Here is a 21,600-nt window from a genome sequence, read left to right as displayed (position 1 = left end):
AATAATAAAGGGAAAGAAAAAAATGAAAGGAAAAGAAAAGAAAAGGAGAGAAAAGAAGAGAAAGGAACAGGGGAGAGAGGAGCGTTGACATACAGGTGTGTGTAAGTGGTCAGTGTGGCTGGAGGATGATGATGGTGATGGTAATGATGGTGGTGATGATGATAGTGATGATGGTGGTGAGGATGATGGTGGTGGTGAGGATGATGATGATGATATTTAGGTTGATGGTGATGGTAATAATGATGGTGGTGATGATGATGCTGGGTCAGTAGAAGGAGGAAGCTCCTGGACTCACCAGCACGTTCTCAGGGTAGATGTTGTCGCAGTACGATCCGTCGTCGAAGTTCACCTCGTAGAAGGTCTGGGAGCCGATGCCGATGACGGTGCAGCGATAAAACCAGCCGTCGCTGCTCCTGCCGATGGCCTGCTGCCCCACGGAGAAGTCACGCGATGTCACCTTCACCTGCTGCACAACGGCATCGGAACGCGCCTGCTCAAACCTCTACACACACACACACACACACACACACACACACACACACACACAAACATCACACACAGAACACACCTTTCACACACTCAATGCACACTGTGTGGCCAAGAGTATTGGGACATTTTTCCTTTACTTGAAGTAGGAGACTCTAGCTGGCTCCAGCTGGTGCACAAAACCAGCTCCATGAAGATATGATTTCCATGGGTTGGAGTGGAGGAGCTCAACTCTACTGAACACCTTTGAGACGAAAGTGAATGCTGACTGTACCCCAGGCCTCCTTACCTCACCTACATCAGTACCTGACTTTTGTAGCTGAATGAATCTCCATCAACACACTTTAAAATCTAGTGGAACTTCGTACCAGAAGAGTGAAGTTTATTATAATACGGATTAAAAAAACTGCTGCACGTAGAATACTGATTAACATGGCAGAGGTAGAGCTGTATCTTCCTGTACACAAACCAGGAAATGAACTTCTGATTGTATTTTTTTGTTCGCACTACAAAGGCGTTAGTGAGAGCGCCATGCGTTAGAAATCAGAAGGTCTGTACCTGTAGAAATCTGCACCATACTCAATTGTGTAGCATCATGTTTTTTTCAGTTAAATGGTATTAAAATGAATCACATTGAGTTGAATCGATTCGAAATCAGATCCCACTGCATCATAACAGGGGTGAATCGTATCACATCTGCATCATAACAGGGGTGAATCATATCACATCTGCATCATAACAGGGGTGAATCGTATCACATCTGCATCATAACAGGGGTGAATCGCATCACATCTGCATCATAATAGGGGTGAATCGTATCACATCTGCATCATAACAGGGGTGAATCGTATCACATCTGCATCATAACAGGGGTGAATCCTATCACATCTGTATCATAACAGGGGTGAATCGTATCACATCTGCATCATAACAGGGGTGAATCGCATCACATCTGCATCATAATAGGGGTGAATCGTATAACATCTGCATCATAATAGGGGTGAATCGTATAACATCTGTAGCTGCTTCATATTTATCTTTAATGTATCGTAGGCTCTGCATCAAGATGTGAATCACATCGGCCTCAGTTATGGAGATCCACATTCTAATATATTTTAACAGTGAATGGAGATTCAATCAGGAATGAGATGTTTAAAAACGAGGAGAAGAGAAGAGAAGAGAAGAGAAGAGAAGAGAAGAGAAGAGAAAAGTAAAAAACAAAGAATGGGAGGAAAAAGATAAGAAAAGAAAAGAACCAAAGAAAATAATAGAAAAGAAAAGGAAAGAACAGAAAACAAAGGGGAAAAAGGAAAGAACAGAACAGAAAAGAAAATCGAAGCAAAATGAAAAGAAAAAAAAGAAAAGAAAAGAAAAGGAAAGGAAAAGAAAAGTAAAGGAACAAAATTAAAAGGAAAAGAAAAGAAAAGAAAAGAAAAGAAAAGAAAAGAAAATACAAGAAAAGGAAATAAAAAAAGACAAGAAAAAAATCTAAGAAAATGAAATTTTAAAAGAAAAGAAAAGAAAGGAAAGGAAAAGAAAAGAAATAGAAAAGACAACAAAAGGAAAAGAAAAAGAAAATACAAAAAAAAATCATACTGTCAGGTGTTCACACACTTTTGGCCCTGGTGTGTATAACCGGAGAGTTTTCCTCGTACCTTCACGTTGGCCTGTTTGTGCTTGTGACACGTGACGGACACGACGTAGGGCCAGTCGGCGGGCTTCATCACCACGCCGGCCAGATGTGCGCAGGTGACATGGAAGGAGGTAGAGCAGTCGTCGTATGAACACTGGATGCAGGCGCCGCAGATCTGCTTGGTGGCCTTGTAGCAGAAGACGCACTTCTGCAAGCGGATAAAAAGAGCAGCGATGTTAATGCTACGTCTAGACAAAAATAAACGCCAATCCATCATCCTGAAGGACAGCATTCTACAGATTTATACACACACTCACACACACACACACACACACACTCAGCATTGATCTTTACTGAACTTTGTTTCCTTTCATTCTAAACATGGATTTACAAAATGACAAAATCTTGATTTTTTATATTACTCTTTGCATATCAATTGATTCATGAGTGAAAAACGGCTGATCAGTCTATTAATCCATAGATTTGCATGGAGAGAGAAAAAGAGGGGATAAAAAGAATGCGAGGAAGAAAAGAGAAGAAAAGAAAAGAGATGCGAAGAGAAGGGGAAAAAGAAAGGAAGAGTATTAGAGAGAGTAACTAAGAAAAAAGAATAGAGAAATGGCGAGAAAGGGGAAGAAAATGGTGAGAAAATGGGGAAAGAAACGGTGGGAAAGGGAGAAACAGTGAGAAAAAGGAGCCAGAAACAGCGAGAAAGGCAGAGAGAAACAGTGGGAAAGGGAGAGAGAAACAGTGAGAAAGGGAGAGAGAAACAGTGAGAAAGGGAGAGAGAAACTGTGAGAAAGAGAGAGATTCTAATGTGTCCGTGTTTTTTCCCTCACATTCTAGAATATTTTTTCTTTAAAAATGATTCAATTTGAGTGTCTTCTTGTTCGGTAATCGTTTCTAGATGATATGACGACATCGCGATTTCAAACGTCAGGAAAAACGACCTTCAAGAAAATAAGAGTAGCTTATTTGAAAGAAAACCTGGCGAGTAATGTGTGTGTGAAATCAGTTGCAAAGCAGCTTGTGTGTGTGTGTGTGTGTGTGTGTGTGTGTGTGTGTGAAACATTTTAGTGCTGCAAATAAAATAAGTAAGGAAGTGCTCCCTGATAATAAAACCGCTTTATGAATCTATCAATTCTCTATTCGGGTTCTGAAATGAGCTGCTTGCTTGGGGCGTAGCGCTGAAGCAGAAACTCTAAACACGTGATTTATAGGTATTGAAGTGTTTGTGTTTATCCTGGGATTTCTCACAGGTTTCTTTTTATATGCTTTATGATATGAAACCATTCCAGATTCCAGTCCGGACCTTCCTGCACTCTCGCCTAATGACGTGTCTACCGCCTCTAGATAACGTCGCAACTGGGTACGAATGCAGGAAGAGAAAGATGAGATGAGAAAGGGGGAGAGAAACAGTGAGGAAGGGAGAGAGAAACAGTGAGAAAGGGGGAGAGAAACGGTGAGAAAGGGAGAGAGAAGCGGTGAGAAAGGGAGAGAGAAACAGGAGAGAAAGAGTGAGAAAGGGGGAGAGAAAGAGTGAAAGAGTGAGAAAGGGAGAGAAAGAGTGAAAGAGTGAGAAAGGGAGAGAAACGGTGAGAAAGGAGAGAAAAGTGAGAAAGGAGAGAGAAACAGTGAGAAAGGAGGAATCAACGAGAAAGGGAGAGAGAAACAGCGCGAAAGGAGGAGAAACAGTGAGAAAGGGAGAAAGAAACAGTGCGAAAGGAGGAATCAATGAGAAAGGGAGAGAGAAACGGTGAGAAAGGGAGAGAGAAACAGTTAGAAGGGGGGAGAGAAACGGTGAGAAAAGGGGAAAAAAACAGTGACAAAGGGGAGAAACAGTGAGAAATGGGGAGAGAAACAGTGAGAAAACGGGAGACTCTGTACATGCTCCGATAGTGTTGGTGAAAGCCATCGTTTTTTTGGGGTCCTGTTTTGGTAAAGGTGTTCAGATTTGTCTTTCACTTGAGATATTTTATCCCTCCCTCCCTCCCTCCCTCCACCCACCCCTGCCTGGCAAGTGGTAGCGCAATGATTAAGACATTGGAATCTCCTTGAGTTTAATGAGTTCAAATCACATCACCACCATGCTTCCAGTGCTAGGCCCTTGAGCAAGGCCCTTAACCTTCAACTAATTGGCATATAAGTCCAATAAGGCATTTGGATAGGAAGGTCACAGGTTCAAATCCCACCACCACCAAGCTGCCACTGCTGGGCCCTTAAGTAAGGCCCTTAACCCTCCCCTGCACAGATGTGAGTTGCTCCAGACAAGGGAGTCTGTCAAAAAGCCATAAAGGGTAATGTATTTCTCTTCCCAACCAAATCTTCAGAGTCAAATCCCACTCGGTGTCTCAGTATTTAAACTCTGTAGACGTCCTGCCATGATTTAACCAACGATCCATTGAAACATGATGCGAACACCAATTAGCGCAACGCCAGCGTCCTGCCCGCCAGCCGATCCCCCCTGAGCATCACATCACTTCACATCTCATAACAGCAAATCAATTGCTGTTGTGTTCAAATTCAATTCATGTTGATTGTGGGATTTTTTTTTTTTTTCATCTGAAACCTTCTTTAATTTAATTACTGTCTACATGAAGGGCATGAAGCCAACGACTAGATATCATTCCCAGGATCCTTTTCCCACTGACACCGAATCAGAAAGCGGATATTTCTCCGTAAACATATACAGCAATGATATTTTACCCGATTTGACACTGAAGCTAACTGACAACACGTCCGGGAAGAAGAAGAGAAAGAAGAAAAGAGGGAAAAAAATGTAATTATCTAATAATAGTAATGTATATCAGTGTTGTTCTAGTCATCACTGGGGTTTGCAAATGGGTGGGAAAATTCCCAGAAAACTCCCAGAAACTTTCTATGGGAACTGCATCGGTTGAATTTTGGAAATATTACAAGTTAGAAACTTCCGAGAAATTTATGGGAGTTAATTAGAAATTTGGGGAGATGTGTATAAACTGCATCATATACAAAGATAAATAACATTTTGTTCGGTCATAAGCATGCGAACTAATTAAGATTAAAATAATAAAATAAAGAAAGAAAATAAAAAAAATATTTATGATGGTATAATTCTGTTGCACAATCGCTGACACGTGGCACGAGAAAGTTTTAAACAAATGTATGTAATATTTATATTTAATTTACGTGAACATTCACCAAGATGGACATTTTTTGACATTATTCAAGAAATTCCATATTTTGTACAAAAATATTTTTTGAATTTTAGTTTTGTTTTTAAATGTACTGATTACTGATGTACTGCAATTCTACCACCACTACCACCACCGTGTTTCACTTTTCACAGCTTAACACTGACTCGACACTGCCGTGGCGTATGACGACGTCACAGATCAGAGCTTGTCCAACACGCACAAACACACACACACACACACACACACACACACACACACACACACACACTTACAAGGCTTTTTCTTGTTTCTGGGATGGCAGAAACATCCACCGGCCCTCTTTCCACGACGCTAACGAAGCGAGCCTCGGCCACGGCGATGGCACAAATCATGTGCACCCACCTGAAACACACACACACACACACACACACACACACACACACACACACACACACACACACACACACACCCTTCATTCAGTATACAGCTGTCACACAGCATGGAGTTAATTAGCTAGAAGTACAGTAGACATAAAAAAAGAAAGAAAGAAAGAAAGAAAGAAAGAAAGAAAGAAAGAAAGAAAGAAAGAAAGAAAGAAAGAAAGAAAGAAAGAAAGAAAGATTTTGTAAAATAAAGAAAATAAAGAACGAAGTTTGAAAGAAAAAAGAATGAAATAAAAACCATAAAGAAATTGAAAGAAAGAAATGACAAACAGACAGAATGCGGGGTACAGGACTGCACCTGTTGTCTGTGGTCATCTTCAGGGCCCCTCCTCGCAGATTACACAAACAGCAGGCCTGCACACACACACACACACACACACACAATAAAAAACTATAATAATAAACTGAGCATTGGTGTGGAGGGAATTTGAGAGAATTGATTTTTGTTCAGATGTACAAAGTTAAATGACAGGTAGGTGTGTGTGTGTGTGTGTGTGTGTGTGTGTGTGTTTGTGTGTGTGTGTGAGAATCTTACCGCTGTCCATGCTACTGCACAACAGCGAGAACACATCCAGCTCTCTTGTGGAGCGTCAGGCTTAACTCCATAGCAACCTAGACAGAGAGATAAAGAGATATATTAAGAAGATCTTCCACTCCAACCCATAAAAAGCAGATCTTTATTGAGCTGGGCTTTTGCAGGTTCAAGCCTCCCATTTAAAGTGAAGGGAAAATTTCATGATGCCGATGACGTCCAAGGACGTCCCGTACAAATGTGCACCTCCAAGTTTGCGGAAAAATCTGGTGTCCCGAAAAATGACGGAATTTCAGCTCGCAGAAACGTTCGAGATTTGCGTGCGTCTACCATAAAAACACGTTTTATACACGTTAGTCATTTAAACTGCATTTTGTAGATGATGTCCCCGTGAACGCATTTTTGAGAAAAACGTGATAAAGTTAAAAAGAATCAGGAGCTGGAGGAGAATTGGGCCGATTTTCGTCTTTCTATAGTGTAACTGCTGCACTCGGAGCATTGACGTAAATCTGTACGCCGCAAACAAACGTTCGGAAACATCTCAACATTGCCATCAGCAAAAACACGAACGTGGAGAAAAACTCTGCGTGTGTGTGTGTGTGCGCGCGTGTTGCGTTTTCTCTGTACATTCGTGCTGACTGCACCACAACGCCGTTCAGTTAGGACTGCAGAAAGCAATCATATAGCAGCATCACCTCGCTGAGCACCGCACACACACACACACACACACACACACACACACACACACACCTCCTAATTGGCTAAGCAGCTTACGTTCAGTCGGAGCAGAGGAAAGAGGCACAAACCAAACAAACAGCTTTTTTTTCTTCCTCTTCTCCACTTTTTTTCACACCGGAACCCACCCCCCCAGAACTCTGCAGCAGCACAATGTTTTTCAAAGTAAACACTGACTCGCGAGGTTCGGGGCCGTGCCGAAGGAAATTGGCTGGAATCGTTTGACTGACAGAGGGGCGTCGAGGAGAAAAACGAGAGGAAAAAAACGATGATTGCGATGAAGGGAAGCGGTGGAGGAACAGCGGACTCTAGTGGAGTCTAGCGGAAATAATCACAAACGATGTTCAGATCGGCGACGGTGCATCGGCATGAGAGTGAACGGCGTGATGCGTCGAATATATATATATATATATATATATATATATATATATATATATATATATATATATATATATATATATATATATATATATATTATAGCCATTTGTATCCCGATGCATCGATTAACATATCTGCATCGCTAAAACCGATTTATTCCGATATAATAATTAGTAGATGCGCTATACTTTTATTATTTAAAAAATTGAGCAATAATCTGTGAACGATATCTGATATCCAGATTGATTTCTCCTCATTGAACCGTTTCTCATGGTGTATCGCGACACTACGGAGACCGAGGCGTGTCCTGAAAGTCCCATCGAATACAGACCGACATGGCAGAGGTAGAGCTGCATCTCACTTGAGACAGAACAGGAAAAGTACGCCGGGTTTTTATCTCATCTATTTTTCTTCCCGCTACAAAGGCGTGTATGTGTAAAGCTGCCCTGCGTTCGAATTCAGAAGACACTAAAGTAAAGTGATGGAACTGAAGAAATAAAAGTGATCTAGAATAGCTTTTATTTGTCACATATACATTACAGCACAGTGAAATTCTTTCTTCACATATCCCAGCTTGCTTGGAAGCTGAGGTCAGAGCACAGAGTCAGCCATGATACAGCGCCTCCTGGAGCACAGAGGGTTAAGGGCCTTGCTCAAGGGCCCGAGAGTAGCAGCTTGAATTCCATATTGAATTTCAGAGCATCATATTGTTTTCCGTTGAATCACAATGTGTTCGATCAGATCAGAATCGGATCGCACTGCATCGTAATGGAGATGGTAGCTGCTTCATGTGTATCTTTAATCTTTGATATTCATCAAGATGTGAATTGCATTTACCTCGGTTATGAAAACGCTCATTCTTAATATTAAGATTTAATACTGTTGTTTTGTTTAATGGATTTTTTTTAAAGCAACAGAGAGCTGTATTTAATTTTTATATATAAAATCTTTTATACCCTTCATTCTTAATCCAGTGATGTTTCTAAAACCATCAGGACCTGAGCTTTAATCATCAGCGGCTCATTATGTGAGTATTATTTACATTCAAGTTGAGGGTCAAGGGCCTTGCTCAAGGGCCCAGCAGTGGCAGCTTAGTGGTGGTGGGATATAAACTCATGACCTTCTGAAACACCTTGTATGTCTTTGTAAGGTTTTCTTTTTGTTTCCTATGCAAGAAACTAGTTCAAATGGATAGTGAATGACTGGAAGAAGGTTCTCCGGACGGATGAGTGGGACATTTTTGGTGCTAACAGAAGAACTTGTGTAGGACAGAGAACAGGAGATGATGTGATCAGACTGCCTCACCCACGTAGTCACACATGGAGGTGGAAGATTAATAGTTTGGGGTTGTTTTGGAGCAGGGAAGGTTGGAGACTTATACCAGAAAGTGAAAGGAATCCTAATCCAACATGGTTCACATTCCATACTTCACCATTACATCATGCAATTCCGTCTGGACTGCGGCTCTTCACCATACGACGTGCCGAAGCGCCATTTAGAGAGTCGTCTGGAGTGATATATAGCATGGAACGACCTGCCCAGTTACTGCACCTAAATCCTATAGAACTGCTCTTGGATAAACTGCACCGTAAAGAGATCTCTAACTAGTTTTTCCAAAAGTGTTTCAGCTGAACGTTTGGAGAAACGAACTGTCCGGATGCCGAGCGTATGAACGTATGAAGCTGTACTTCATACTACAGGTGGATTTTCTACTGTAAATGAAGTGGAACATCTGGATATTTATACATTTGTCTGGTCACAGCTAATCTTCATATCATTACATGACTGAGTTTTTGGGTAGAAACAAAAGGAACTTGCACGTCTCTGAAAAAACGTAAAAGACTAGGAAGAGAATATAAATGCGTTGTGTGTGTGTGTGTGTGTGTGTGTGTGTGTGTGTGTGTACACTCACTGGCATGGACCTGCAGGTTGCAGCAGGTGCAGCTTAGCAGTGTGCTTGTCTCGGCGCTGGAGGGAAGCGGCTCAGTGTTCGCCATACCGGCACTGAAACACATCTCGGGCACGAGGGGCCGAGTCTTTTCACCGCACCGAGACACAGGAATGCAAGAGACATCGGAGACAGAAGCGCTGTCCTTTTGGGGCTAAACATGCACGCACACACGCACACGCACACGCACACACACACACAAAGTAAGTGACTGGGACACTTTTACACAAAAGCAGCCATTTTTATAGATTAATGAATAGCGATGTGCTTTTAATTCATTTATAGGTTCATTGAATGGTGTGAGGACAATTGAGTTCTGGTATCACTGATAAATGGGGTCTGTGTGTGATCACGCAGCATGATGGAGCACTTCAGTACTGTTATAGAGCTGTGTCTCTTAGTAAACTCAGGTACTGGTGTAGGTGAGAAGGTGAGGAGGCCTGGGGTGCAGTCAGGGTTCACATTCATTCCAAAGTTTTGAAACTCTATTGCAGGAGAGGTTCTACTCCAACCCATGTAAAGCAGATCTTCATGGCTTTGTGCACAGGGGCACCATCATGCTGGAACAGATTCGGGTCCTTAAGGTTAAGTGAAGGACAAATTTCATGCGCGCACGGCTGGAAAAATCTGGTGTCCCAATACTTTTGCATGCCCGACTTTTCCAACCATATGTGGTTCCAAAGTGTTACCACAAAGCTGGAGGCACTCAATTGTACAGGACGTCTTTGGACGGGTATGATATAATATTGCGTTCACTTGAACTTGGAAACCCAAACCTGCTCCAGCATGGCGATGCCTCTTAAAGATCTGGTTTACATGCTTTGAAGAGGAAGATCTTGTTTGGCCTGCTATAGAGCTCTGATCTCATCCCTACTGAACACCTTTGGGATGAATGTGAACGCTGAATAGACCCAAAGTCTCCTCACCTACATCAGTACCTGCCTTCCATAACACCCTTGTGGCTGATGAACACAAATATCCATAAGCATACTTCAAAATCTAGAGGAACATCTTCCCAGAAGAGTGGAATGAAGTAGAAGCGCAAATTAGGACTAATAGTGGAATGCGATGATCAAAAAGCACATACCGTATGACCAGGTGTCTGCAAACTTTTGGTAATACTGTGTATTACATTGTTACCTGAATGAGTTTTTTTGTTGTTGTTTTTTTTAAGAGTGCTGGTGAGACGGTGGGGGGATGTGTGTGTGTGTGTGTGTGTGTGTGTGTGTGTGTGTGTGTGTGTGTGTGTGTGTGTGAGACCCGAAACGTTACCTGTGTGCAGGGGCAGAACAGCGTGCAGACGGCGCAGTGAGGCTCCAGAGACGCCATGCCGGCATTGAACTGCTTCTCTGCCATGAAGTCAGGTGAAAGGGTTTGCCACAAGTGGCATTGCTCCTGCCTCTTCACTTCCTGCTCAACAGCACCACCTACTGACAGCCCTGAGTACATCTCTGGAAACAGAGGTAGAGACGTACACAGAAAAACTCCTGTGACCTTTTGTTCCAATTTTTGTCTTCCTTCCTACACAGTCTCTCTTTCATCATCTATCGCTCGCTCTTTTAACAATAACACTTAAGAGATGCTAATCGCAACGTGTTCCGCGTGGGAAAAGGGGACAGTTTTACACTGATGAGTCCTCTAAACTGCTCCGTGTCCTCGTGTGCTCCACTCACGCTAATCCTCGCGTGTCTCTCTCAGTCTGAAAGGGGGAGACACCGAGCTAATGCTGCCCTGCTGCCGCCTCAAAGTGACTTTGAAAACAGGTAAGCAGGAGTCGTGATCCTCGGATCGATAAGTGCCAGTCCGAGCAAATCGAGACAAGCAGAACAAAAAGGAGGGCAAAGAAAAGACAGGAACGCCGTGTTCCGTCCGGATCCTATTAGCCCCGCCCTTTAAAAGGTTCCTGTTTCGCTGGATTAAAGGAAACGCTGGCTGGAGTAGTGCTCGACTTCTGATCAGAAGGTCATGAGTTCAAGCCCAGGCAGCATCAATATGTAATACCCCTGGAACCTTCTGCAAAGCATTGAACCCTCTCTGGATGTAATAATAAAGGACAGCAATAGTGTCCATTTCCTGAAGGGTAACACAAGAGACAATAAGGAGGTTCTTCTAACAGAGCCCTCAAACAGAGAGGATTCAAACATACGACTCGCCACTCAACCCCTTGCTATCTCATCCTCCTTTTTTTTTTCCTCTTCTTGTTTTTTTCCCCAGAAGAAAAATTATTTCCGTTTGCAGAATGGTCACGGGGTGCATGCTGTGGGTTCATGCAGTCACTTACCATCATCGCTGGAAGCCTCTTGTTTGACGATGAAAGTGGGCGTGCGCATGGGTGGCTTGCTGAACGGATGCCTTCGGCTCTTCTTCACCTCCACCTTCATCTTCATCTTTGGGTACAGGTTGGTCTGCAATGAAAACGCGAATAAAACCAACATTGAAAAACATTCAAACGACAAATACTGCCAGGGAAACGCAAACGATGCCGCCGCCACCGCGCTTCGATGGATTTCAGAATTATGTTGTTATCGTACAGCAGCTTTTTTCTGGAATAAATCAAGGTGGTCCAGACCAAATTTAAGGGAGGTGGTAGCGTAATAGTTAAGGCATTGGATTTTGGATCTCCATAACTCTGGAGTTGTGAAGTGAACAACACTGATGACACCTGGTAGTGGGTGGATTTATTTATTAGGCAGCGAGAGAACATTTTGTCCTCAAAGTTGATGACAGAAGCAGGAAAATCGGGCAAAAGGATTTGAGCGAGTTTGACCAATTGTGACGTCTAGACGTCTGGGTCGGAGCATCTCCAAAACTGCAGCTCTTGTGGGCAGTGGGCAGTATCGCTATCAGTAGGACTTTTTCTCGATATTTTCAAGCTACGAAGGGGACCGTAAATCTGTACATAAAACCACATGGAAAATGTTGGAGAATCATCTCTTCCAGCTCTGGCCAACTCCAAGCAGAGAACGAACAGGTCTACGTTCATGCTCTAGAAGTGACGGAAGACCTCTAAATGTTTCAGAGCGGTTTCAGTGCTCACCTGCAAGCTGGAATCCAAGCCGCCGACGGCTGTGCCTCCGTTACTCTGGGCCTCGGATAACGCGTAGCCATCCTCCTCGGGTGGTTTTACCTTTTTCTTCTTCTTCTTTTTCTTTTGATCATCTTCGTCTGCCTGCTCAGACTCCTTTTCCGCTCCAGGCGGCTGGGAAGCTGCGGGAAAAGAAAAAAGACAGTCAGCAAATTCCTATCAGGAGATTTGCAAAAAAAAAGAAAAAAAAGAAAAAGAAAAACAGCACAAGTTGCTGAGAGGCAGCGGATTCAGAGAGATGCTCAGACTTTGAGTGGAGGGTTTTTTTTGTAAACTATGTTGAGCATCTTGTCATTATTAAGCAGTTTCTGAGCGAAATATGGGGAAGCGCTTACAAAAATAAAATACGAACATAAAAACAATCAAAAATCTTCCAGGTAAGATCAGGGGTTCTTTTCTTGCCTTTCGACAACCTAGAGAAGCTTCGTCTCAGCAGAGAGAGAGAGAGAGAGAGAGAGAGAGAGAGAGCAAAGCAGAAGAAAACATCACGCATTATTTGCTTTGAGAATGTTGATGGAGAAGTATAGAGAAGGTCAGAAGGAGTTGCATTGTGCGTTTGTGGATTTAGAGAAAGCGTATGACAGGGTGCCTAGAGAGGAGTTGTGGTATTGTATGAAGAAGTCAAACAATACCATAGAAGAAGGTGTGTCAGAGAAGTATGTGAGGGTGGTGCAGGACATGTATGAGAGCAGTGTGAGGAGAGGTGGAGAAGGTGGAGGAGTTCAGGTACCTGGGGTCAACAGTGCAAAGTAATGGAGAGTGTTAGAGAAGTGAAGAAAAGTGTGCAGGCAGGGTGGAGTGGGTGGAGAAGAGTGATAGCAGGAGTGATTTGTGATAGAAGAGTATCTGTGAGAGTGAAAGGGAAAGTTTATAGGACTGTGGTGAGACCTGAGATGTTGTATGCTTTAGAGACAGTGGCATCGAGTAAAAGACAGGAGGTGGAGCTGGAGGTAGCAGAGCTGAAGATGTTGAGATTTTTGTTGGGAGTTGACGACGATGGACAGGATTAGAAATGAGTTTATTAGAGGGACAGCGCATGTAGGACGTTTTGGAGACAAGGTGAGGGAGGCGAGATTGAGATGGTTTGAACATGTGCAGAGGAGGGACATGGGGTATATCAGTAGGAGAATGATGAGGATGGAGCCACCAGGAAGGAGGAAAAGAGGAAGGCCAAGGAGGAGGTTTATGGATGTGGTGAGGGAAGACATGCAGGTGGTTGGGTTGAAAAAGGCAGATGTGGATTCTGTGGAGATTCATTTAGATATGAGGTTAGTAAAATCAGATATTAATGGAGGTGAGGAGGCCTGGGGTGTAGTTCCAATTCATCCCAATAGAGTTCAATAGGGTTGCGGGTCAGAGCTCTGTAGCAGGAGATCTTCTCACTCCAACTCATGTAAAGCTTATCTTTATGGTGCTGGATTAGTGCACAGGGGCACCGTCATGCTGGAACAGATTTGGGTATCCTAGTTTAAATGAAGGGCTAATTTCATGCTGGTGCATCAAAGACTTGCACTACTTCATAGCTCAAACATCATTTAAGACCTAGAACATTGAATGTTCTAGGTCTGAAAGCCTTTTTAAAGACCTAAAATGTAGATTTTCAAATGTTTTATTTAAAACCCTGTAAAAGACACGTGTCCCAATACTTTTGTCCATAAAATAACAAAAAGAAAAAACATGGGTGAGGTGGCTTTGTGAACATCTGTGAGTTCAAATGAGTTCAAATCCCAGCACCAGCCACTGATGTATAAACTAAGTTGCTCACCTCCTTCTTTGAGCGCTGCCTCCTGTTCTTCCCTCTCCAAAGCCTCCAGTGTGAGCATGGCCTCTCTGGTCATCTTCTCCTCCTTCTGTTGCTTCCTCTGAGTCTCCTTCTCCTCTAACCGCTTATGATAATCGACCATGTCCAGCTCGAAGCCCTCGTCGGACAGCAGCTTCAGTTCCTCGGGCTTGAGTCGGCGTAGCTGCTTTATTTTCTGCTGAGCTCTGAGGAAACCAAGAAAGACACGACTGTATTACCGTCCCATCACCGAGCTCTGACCTTTCCATTTCCTATGAGAATGCAAATGATAATTGCCTTCCAGGCACTGAGACTTATCATCGTCCACAAACACGGCGGTTGTGAGAAGTGAGAATGTCTCGAACCTGCGCAGCTGCTTCTCCCGAAAGGTCACTCGGTTCTTCCTCCAGTTCTCCAGCTCGGGGCTGGTCAGCGTGGTGGGCTTTAGGTGGTCCAGGACGGCCGTGTCCTTGCCTTTTTTCCACAGTTCATAGCGGTCCGGTTGTAAGCAGCGCACAAATACGTCCATGGAGATCTTTACCATGTCCTTCCGACACGTGCACTAGAAACAGAAGAAACCGAATCGACCAATCAAAAGATGAAAATCAGCTTGATTTACTACAATCATACATTTTATAATTAAATTCTATTCCATTTTATTCCTGTATTTTATTTGAATTTTTGTCGTTTTTATTTTAAATTTTTACGTTTTATGTTAGAGTAGTTGTAATAAGCGTTACACTTCGGCTCGTACTGTGTAGGGTTTTGCATGTGATAACATTTTCCTGTAATGTTTTACTCTTCTGACTATTTGAACATCTCATTGGCCTGCTGACTCCTTTTTTTGTTACCATTTTGTATAATTTTTTTTATAGACAAAAACCAGTGACCTACAAGTAACAGGAGATAAGAATAATAAAAAAAAATCTCTCTCTCTGCTTCTCCCATTAGGGGGCGCCACAGCGGATCATCCGTCTCCATACCCCTCTGTCCTCTACATCTGCCTCTTTCAAACCAACTACCTGCATGTCTTCCCTCACCACATCCATAAACCTCCTCCTTGGTCTTCCTCTTTTCCTCCTTCCTGGTGGCTCCATCCTCAGCATTCTCCTACTGATAATACCCCATGTCCCTCCTCTGCACATGTCCAAACCATCTTAATCACACCTCCCTCACCTTGTCTCCAAAATGTCCTACATGTCCTGTCCCTCTCATAAAATCATTTCTAATCCTGTCCATCGTCGTTACTCCCAACGAAAACCTCAACATCTTCAGCTATTAAGATTAATGAAAAAATATATAAATAAAAACACATTCACCGTGGCATCGTTTCGATGCGCTTCTGCAACGTCACAACATTCATTCCCCTCCAGAGTTTTAGTAATTTTACACCAAGCTCTTGTATTGATAATAGGAGAGTCGGACCGTTGCCCAAAGTCTTCTCCAACACATCCCAAAGATTCTCAATGGGGTTCAGGACTCTGTGGTGTTAAATCCATGTGTGAAAATGACGTCTCATGCTCCCTGATCCACTCTTTTACAATTTCAGCCTGATGAAGCCTGGCGTTGTCATCTTTTAATATGCCCGTGCCATCAGGGAAGAACAAATCCATTGATGGTGTAACCTGGTCATTAAGTATATTCAGGTAGTCAGCTGACCTCATTCTTTGCGCACATAACGTTGCTGAACCGAGACCTGACCGACTGCAGCAACCCCAGATCATAGCACTGCCCCCACAGGCTTCTACAGTTAGTATATACAGTCTCGCTTTATTATCATGTTCAAATTTTAACTGTGTTAATACAAGATACACAAATTTATATGGTCCTGACAAGCAGACAAAAACATTGTGTTTTGAGTACAATTCTATCATACTGATCAGTGGATGTTCAACATGCACCTCCATCCATATCCAACCCAAACTGGTGAAACTGCTGGAGACCACAGGATACATTTATCCATTATTTCCTCAAAAACACACTCAAATCCAAAACTAATTAAAACAAAAGGGCTTGCTGAACTGAGTGGCATTCCGGTTCAAAAAACAACAGACGTGGACCTTGCCACGCGTCGATCACACGTTATTTCCGCATCAGGGGACATCAAGGTTCCTTCAGTGATTGGGTGGGTTTTCTGACAGGGGTCTATCCTGCGAAAACTGACAGGCTCGTGTGCTGACAGGATTTCCTTCTCTTAAGGCTTCATCCTGACAGGGGCCCCTCCTGGATAATCGGAAAAAAGGTTCTGCAGGTTCATTTTCCACAGCTTCAAGCGGTTCCTCAGCTGAGAGGAGCTGAGTGATTTCCAAAATCCTGGGGGTCCAGGTGCTTAATGAAAAACTAACCATTACATCAAGTTCCTTTTTCAATTTGTAAGCATCTTTTATGTTTGTATTTGGGTTTATTGATGTATCAACTTCAATCCTTCTTAGACATTTTTCTTAGATCCTTTTATGAAATGTCTTTTAGAATTAATAATGTTGCATAATGACATTAAAAATAAGCGTCATCTATAAGAAAATTTGGGAAAGATAAAGATTTTAGGTAAAATACTACACCAACTTCAGCTCCTTCTCCTTAATCACTTTTAAGTGCACTGGCAAAGTTGCTAGATGCAGTTTGCTGTCTGATGGTGAAAAATGAGACGACCCCACCCACTAGTTCTAGACACGGTACCAGGCCATTTACGAGGTGCTAAAAGGCCACAATCAGAGGTCGACCGATTCATCAGTTTAGGCGATTAGTTGATTGCTAGAACTATCTGCAAAAATCCATACCGATAGTTTTTCCGGGTTGCGTTATACAGTACAAGAGTGGCCTCTAGAGGCGAATTACTGACACCACATGCTGTTTTTTAAAGTGTTTTTTTGTTTTTTTATTACTATTATTGATTTTGGCTGTTTTTTTTTAATTGGAAGTGTTACTTTTTGTTTCAGTTTGAATGCATGTCTTATTTTCCTCAATATTTATTAACGCAATTAATATATGGATTTCATTTAGCACATTTTCATGATTCAGTACTGTTTTGTTTTTTCTTTATTTTTATTTTAGGTTGCCACTACGATCCAAGCTAGCTTTTTAGTTTTTGGAAAAAATCCACTACCGTTTAAACTCTAGTCACAAAAACAATCTGCGTCTCAAGAACAAAATGGGTCTGTGATCAAAATAAATATCATCTCGACTACCTGCTTTCAATATTGTTAATATAACAGTAAAGAAACATTAGCTTCCATTTACAGTGTTGTATATTAGAAACATTAGCTTCCATTTACACCATTCTGATATCAGTCTCTTTGCTGGCGTTTTCCGCCCCCTGTGTCCTGAACACTGCATCCAATTAGAAGGACATCATGAGAAAGTAAATAATATATAAACCCAACAAGAGTGAAACAGCAAGACCAGGAAAGAGAGATGAAAACAGAACAGATTTTTCTCAGCCAGCCCTCCGTATTATACCTGGCCTTGATTTCCTCCGAACTCCGAGAACCTCGAGTTAAATTACGGGAAATATTTCAGCGTGAAGCGACAGGCAGCGATATCGAATGTGAGCTGCCTCTATATACCTGGTGTTAATAACCACAACAATAAGCGCACAGCCGCAAAGCAATAACAGCTCTACGCCTCCTGCCTAGTGCTCACTGGAGTCCTATAGATTTCTGCTGAGCTGAGGCTTGAGACAATGAGCAGGGAAAATGGGGATCTGGAGGCTTTAGAAGAAATTTGGGAACTCCCACCATCAACACGCGAGAACTACTTCCATTAGAGAGACGGCTAGTGTGTAAATATGAACGGGGCTGAATAACGAGCGGGTGTGAAGGCATTAGGTTTCCCTATAAAGACTTTTTCTTCGTGATGGACTGCAGATAAAGCCACTTTGGGTGTTGATTTAGCTCGATCCATCAGCGAGAAAGCGACGCTTGGAGCCGTTTTAAGCAATCTGGTGTAAACCGTGGCCTGCTTTATCTCGAGCAGCAGTAAAAACGTCTCATAAAAGCGTCCTTGGTAATGCCTGCATCGTTTAGGGAGTGTAAATCACTCGATGGTGTGTGAAAAGCGATTATTAGTGGTCGCAAACACTGAAAGATACACTGGATGCACAGGATCCACAGCCAGATGTGGTTCTTCCTCAATCAGTAGCCACAAATTTGAAGACAATTTTATACAAGTCTTTGGATGCAGGAAATTTTCCCATCAATTAAACTAGAAGACTCGAGGGCATGTTCCATCCTGGAACAGGTTTGTGCACAAAGCCAACTATATGAGCATGGACCCTATTGAACCCCAGACCTCCTCAACACCATCATCATTTCTTTCTTTCTTTCTTTCTTTCTTTCTTTCTTTCTTTCTTTCTTTCTTTCTTTCTTTCTTTCTTTTCTTTTCTTCTTTCTTCCTTCTCACGCCATATTCCAATTTCATTTCTTTTTCTTTTCTTTTCTTTCTCCATATTTCAATTTTCTTTCTTTCTTTCTTTCTTTCTTTCTTTCTTTCTTTCTTTCTTTCTCCATATTCCAATTTTCTTTCTCCCAATTCCTCTTTCTTTCTTTCTTTCTTTTCTTTCTTTCTTTCTTTCTTTCTTTCTTTCTTTTCTTTCTTTCTTTCTTTCTTTCCTTTTATTTATTCCTCTCTCACAATTCCTATTTTTCCTCTTTCTTTCTTTCTCTTTCTCTCTCCCAATTCCCATTTCTTTCTTTTTTTCTTTTTTTTTTCTTTTTCTTTTGTTCTTTGTATAATTGAGATAGGGTTGATGAATGACTATTTAAGGGGAAGAAGCACATGACTACAGAGAGGAGGGAGGATCAGTCGTCTCAGATCGGAATTGTGTAGTGTTTGTATTCAGTATAAAGGTTAATCTTGGAACAGTTACTTGAGTTTCTTGTATTTTAGGATTCACACGTCCGTTCGTCTTCCCCGTTATAAAATTAAACGCACTCATGGCACCCTCGCTGCCTACGGACCTCAATCCTACAGGATCTGATGATCCTCAGAACTTTCCCTTCTGAATCTTCGGCGTACTGCAGCCTCTAATTTGCCTTCGATATAATTAGAGTGGCTGCTCGTCCTGAGCGTGGGCGTGACCTTCACTCTGTCTCGCTTTACTTTTCCCCTGTATTAAACCCAAATCATTGATGTGGGGATTTTTTTTTTCAATCCAAAGTCATTTCCTGCATGTACGGATGTTCATGAGACCCTGCAGCCTGCCTTTAAAACACTCCACTAATGAGCTCAGCCATTAAGAGCAGACAGGAAAATTCTGCAGACTGAAATAATCACCGTCCTTCCTTCTCCCTCGGACTCTAAAAGCGACAGCTGTCCAGTGCTATGAGAGAGAGAAAGAGAGAGAGAGAAAAAGAGAAAGAGAGAAAGAGAAAGAGAGAGGGAGGGCGTTGAATAAATACATGAATTTGCTACATATTTATTTCCTGCTTTTCATTCAGGTACTGCACACACACTTCCATCTCTCTGAGTCTGTCCATCAACTACTTTTTCCATGTATCTAACCATCTTCCATACCTCAGTCTATCCATCCTCAGTTATATTTGTTCATCCCTCTTTCTTTACCAATATTCAACTCTGCTAATCTAACCACTGCCTGATCCATCCATCCTTCAACCTAATGTCCATCCATCCATCCATCCATCCATCCTTCCACCTGTCAATCACACAACTACCTATTCATCTAAAATCTCTTATCTTTCCACTCATTCATCTTCTGTCATCTATCAATCCTTTCATGCCATCTTCCAGCCTCTATTCCTGCCCCTCATTCTTCCATCCAATCCATTCATCCATCTTGCAATCTACTTGCATATCCATCTATTTTCCACCTATGAAGCAATTTACCCCAAAATCAGTCTGTCTGTCTGTCTGTGTCTGTCTGTCTGTCTGTCTGTCATTTACCCAAACATCTACCACTCAATCTACTAATCCATCTTCTTCATTTTATCTTCTTCTCATTCTTGCTTTTTCATTTGTATCTGTCTCTCTCTCTATCCCTCTCTCCAGATTACCATTTCTTTCTTTCTCTCTCATTTTCTCTCCATATTAGCGTTCTTTGTTTTTCCGTCTTTCTTTTCTGTCTTTATTTCTTGTCTCTCTCTTCCTTCATCTATGAAGCAATTAATCCAAACATCTACCTATCCATCTATTCATTCATTTATTCATCCATTAATCTACTCATCCATCTTTCCTCCCATCCCTCCATCCATTTTTCACTTAAGAAGCAATTTACCCAAGCATCTACCCATCTAACTATTCATTTGTTCATCTATCTACAAACCCATCCATCCATTTCCTTCCTATAAAGCAGTTTACATCTACTCATCTATTTATCAATCCATTCCTCTACACACCCATCCATTTATTTTCCAAACATCTAGCCATCTATCCATCCATCGATTCATCTATCCGATCTACATACCCTATTTATCTATATTCCAGCTATAAAACTGTAGAGCAAAACCTCTACCCATCGATCTATCTATCCATTCATCCATCCATCCATCCACACACCCATCCATTTATTTTTCAAACATCTATCCATCCATCCATCGATTCATTCATCCAATCTACATACCCATTCATCTATATTCCAGCTATAAAGCAATATAGCAAAACCGCTATCTATCCATCCATCTATCTACTATTCCAGTCATCTATATCCCTCCTATAAAGCAGTTTGCCCAAACATCGCCATCCACTATTCATCCTCCTTTTTCTACATCATCCATGCATCAGGCCACACATCCTTTGGTGAAGCAGAGTTTAGAAAATTCTCTACTTCTGTTAGTTTGACCCTCTGTGATCAGGATAAAGATACAGAAGACACAGGAAGATGAACATGAGTGTTAAAGGAAGTTAGAGCACCATGTGGCCTTCGTGGTTCTCGAGACAAAACCCAAGCTGTTGCCTTCTCAATCTCTGAAACCGGTTGTCGGAGAAACCCAGTGAACTGCGAGCTCCAAAAAAATAATTATTCAATCAATTAAATAAATCACCAAAAGCTCCTCACAATGTCCAAGCTGCTAGATGGCATGCGGAGCATCCGTAGCAAAAACGTCACGCACGTCGAGTTGCCAAGATGCTAATAAGAAGAATGGAACTAATGAGACTTTGATCGTCATTAAATGCAACTTCATGCGGTGTAGACTCCCATAATGCACTGTGAGACGTAGCTGCAAGTGGCAGACTCCACTCGAGTCACGGTACCAAAGCAGAAATTTGTTCAGCAGAAAGTCGAGAGAACTTTGTCCTTTTCTGTTTATTCCATCTCTTTCCTAAACCTTAAATTCGTTTCGGAGACGTCTGCACCACCTGCATTAACAATACTTTCCTTAAAAAACCTGTTGAATACAATCGGAGACTCGTCATTTGCCCTTATTGGATTTATCTATGCTCTTCAGCTGATAGCAGGATTTAGGCAGGTTT

General features: G+C 42.1%; 1 protein-coding gene across 1 annotated transcript in view; it reads right to left on the bottom strand.

The window, feature by feature from the left end:
* Positions 1 to 21,600, bottom strand: part of kdm4b (lysine (K)-specific demethylase 4B) — a 65,481-nt gene that overhangs the window by 7,693 nt on the left and 36,188 nt on the right. Inside the window, exons 9-19 of the mRNA XM_046857113.1 lie at positions 14,541 to 14,737; positions 14,161 to 14,381; positions 12,348 to 12,517; positions 11,592 to 11,715; positions 10,583 to 10,761; positions 9,275 to 9,464; positions 6,253 to 6,329; positions 6,016 to 6,071; positions 5,568 to 5,676; positions 2,142 to 2,327; positions 296 to 502 (exon numbers count right to left, since the gene is read on the bottom strand). Of these exons, the coding sequence (XP_046713069.1) occupies positions 296 to 502; positions 2,142 to 2,327; positions 5,568 to 5,676; positions 6,016 to 6,071; positions 6,253 to 6,329; positions 9,275 to 9,464; positions 10,583 to 10,761; positions 11,592 to 11,715; positions 12,348 to 12,517; positions 14,161 to 14,381; positions 14,541 to 14,737 (1,716 nt within the window). The remainder of the gene's footprint in view (positions 1 to 295; positions 503 to 2,141; positions 2,328 to 5,567; positions 5,677 to 6,015; positions 6,072 to 6,252; positions 6,330 to 9,274; positions 9,465 to 10,582; positions 10,762 to 11,591; positions 11,716 to 12,347; positions 12,518 to 14,160; positions 14,382 to 14,540; positions 14,738 to 21,600) is intronic.

Source organism: Silurus meridionalis, chromosome 9, assembly GCF_014805685.1.
Source record: "Silurus meridionalis isolate SWU-2019-XX chromosome 9, ASM1480568v1, whole genome shotgun sequence".
NCBI classification, from domain to species: domain Eukaryota; kingdom Metazoa; phylum Chordata; class Actinopteri; order Siluriformes; family Siluridae; genus Silurus; species Silurus meridionalis.
Note: the sequence above shows the minus strand (reverse complement) of the source record. Positions and strands in the feature narration are given on the sequence as shown.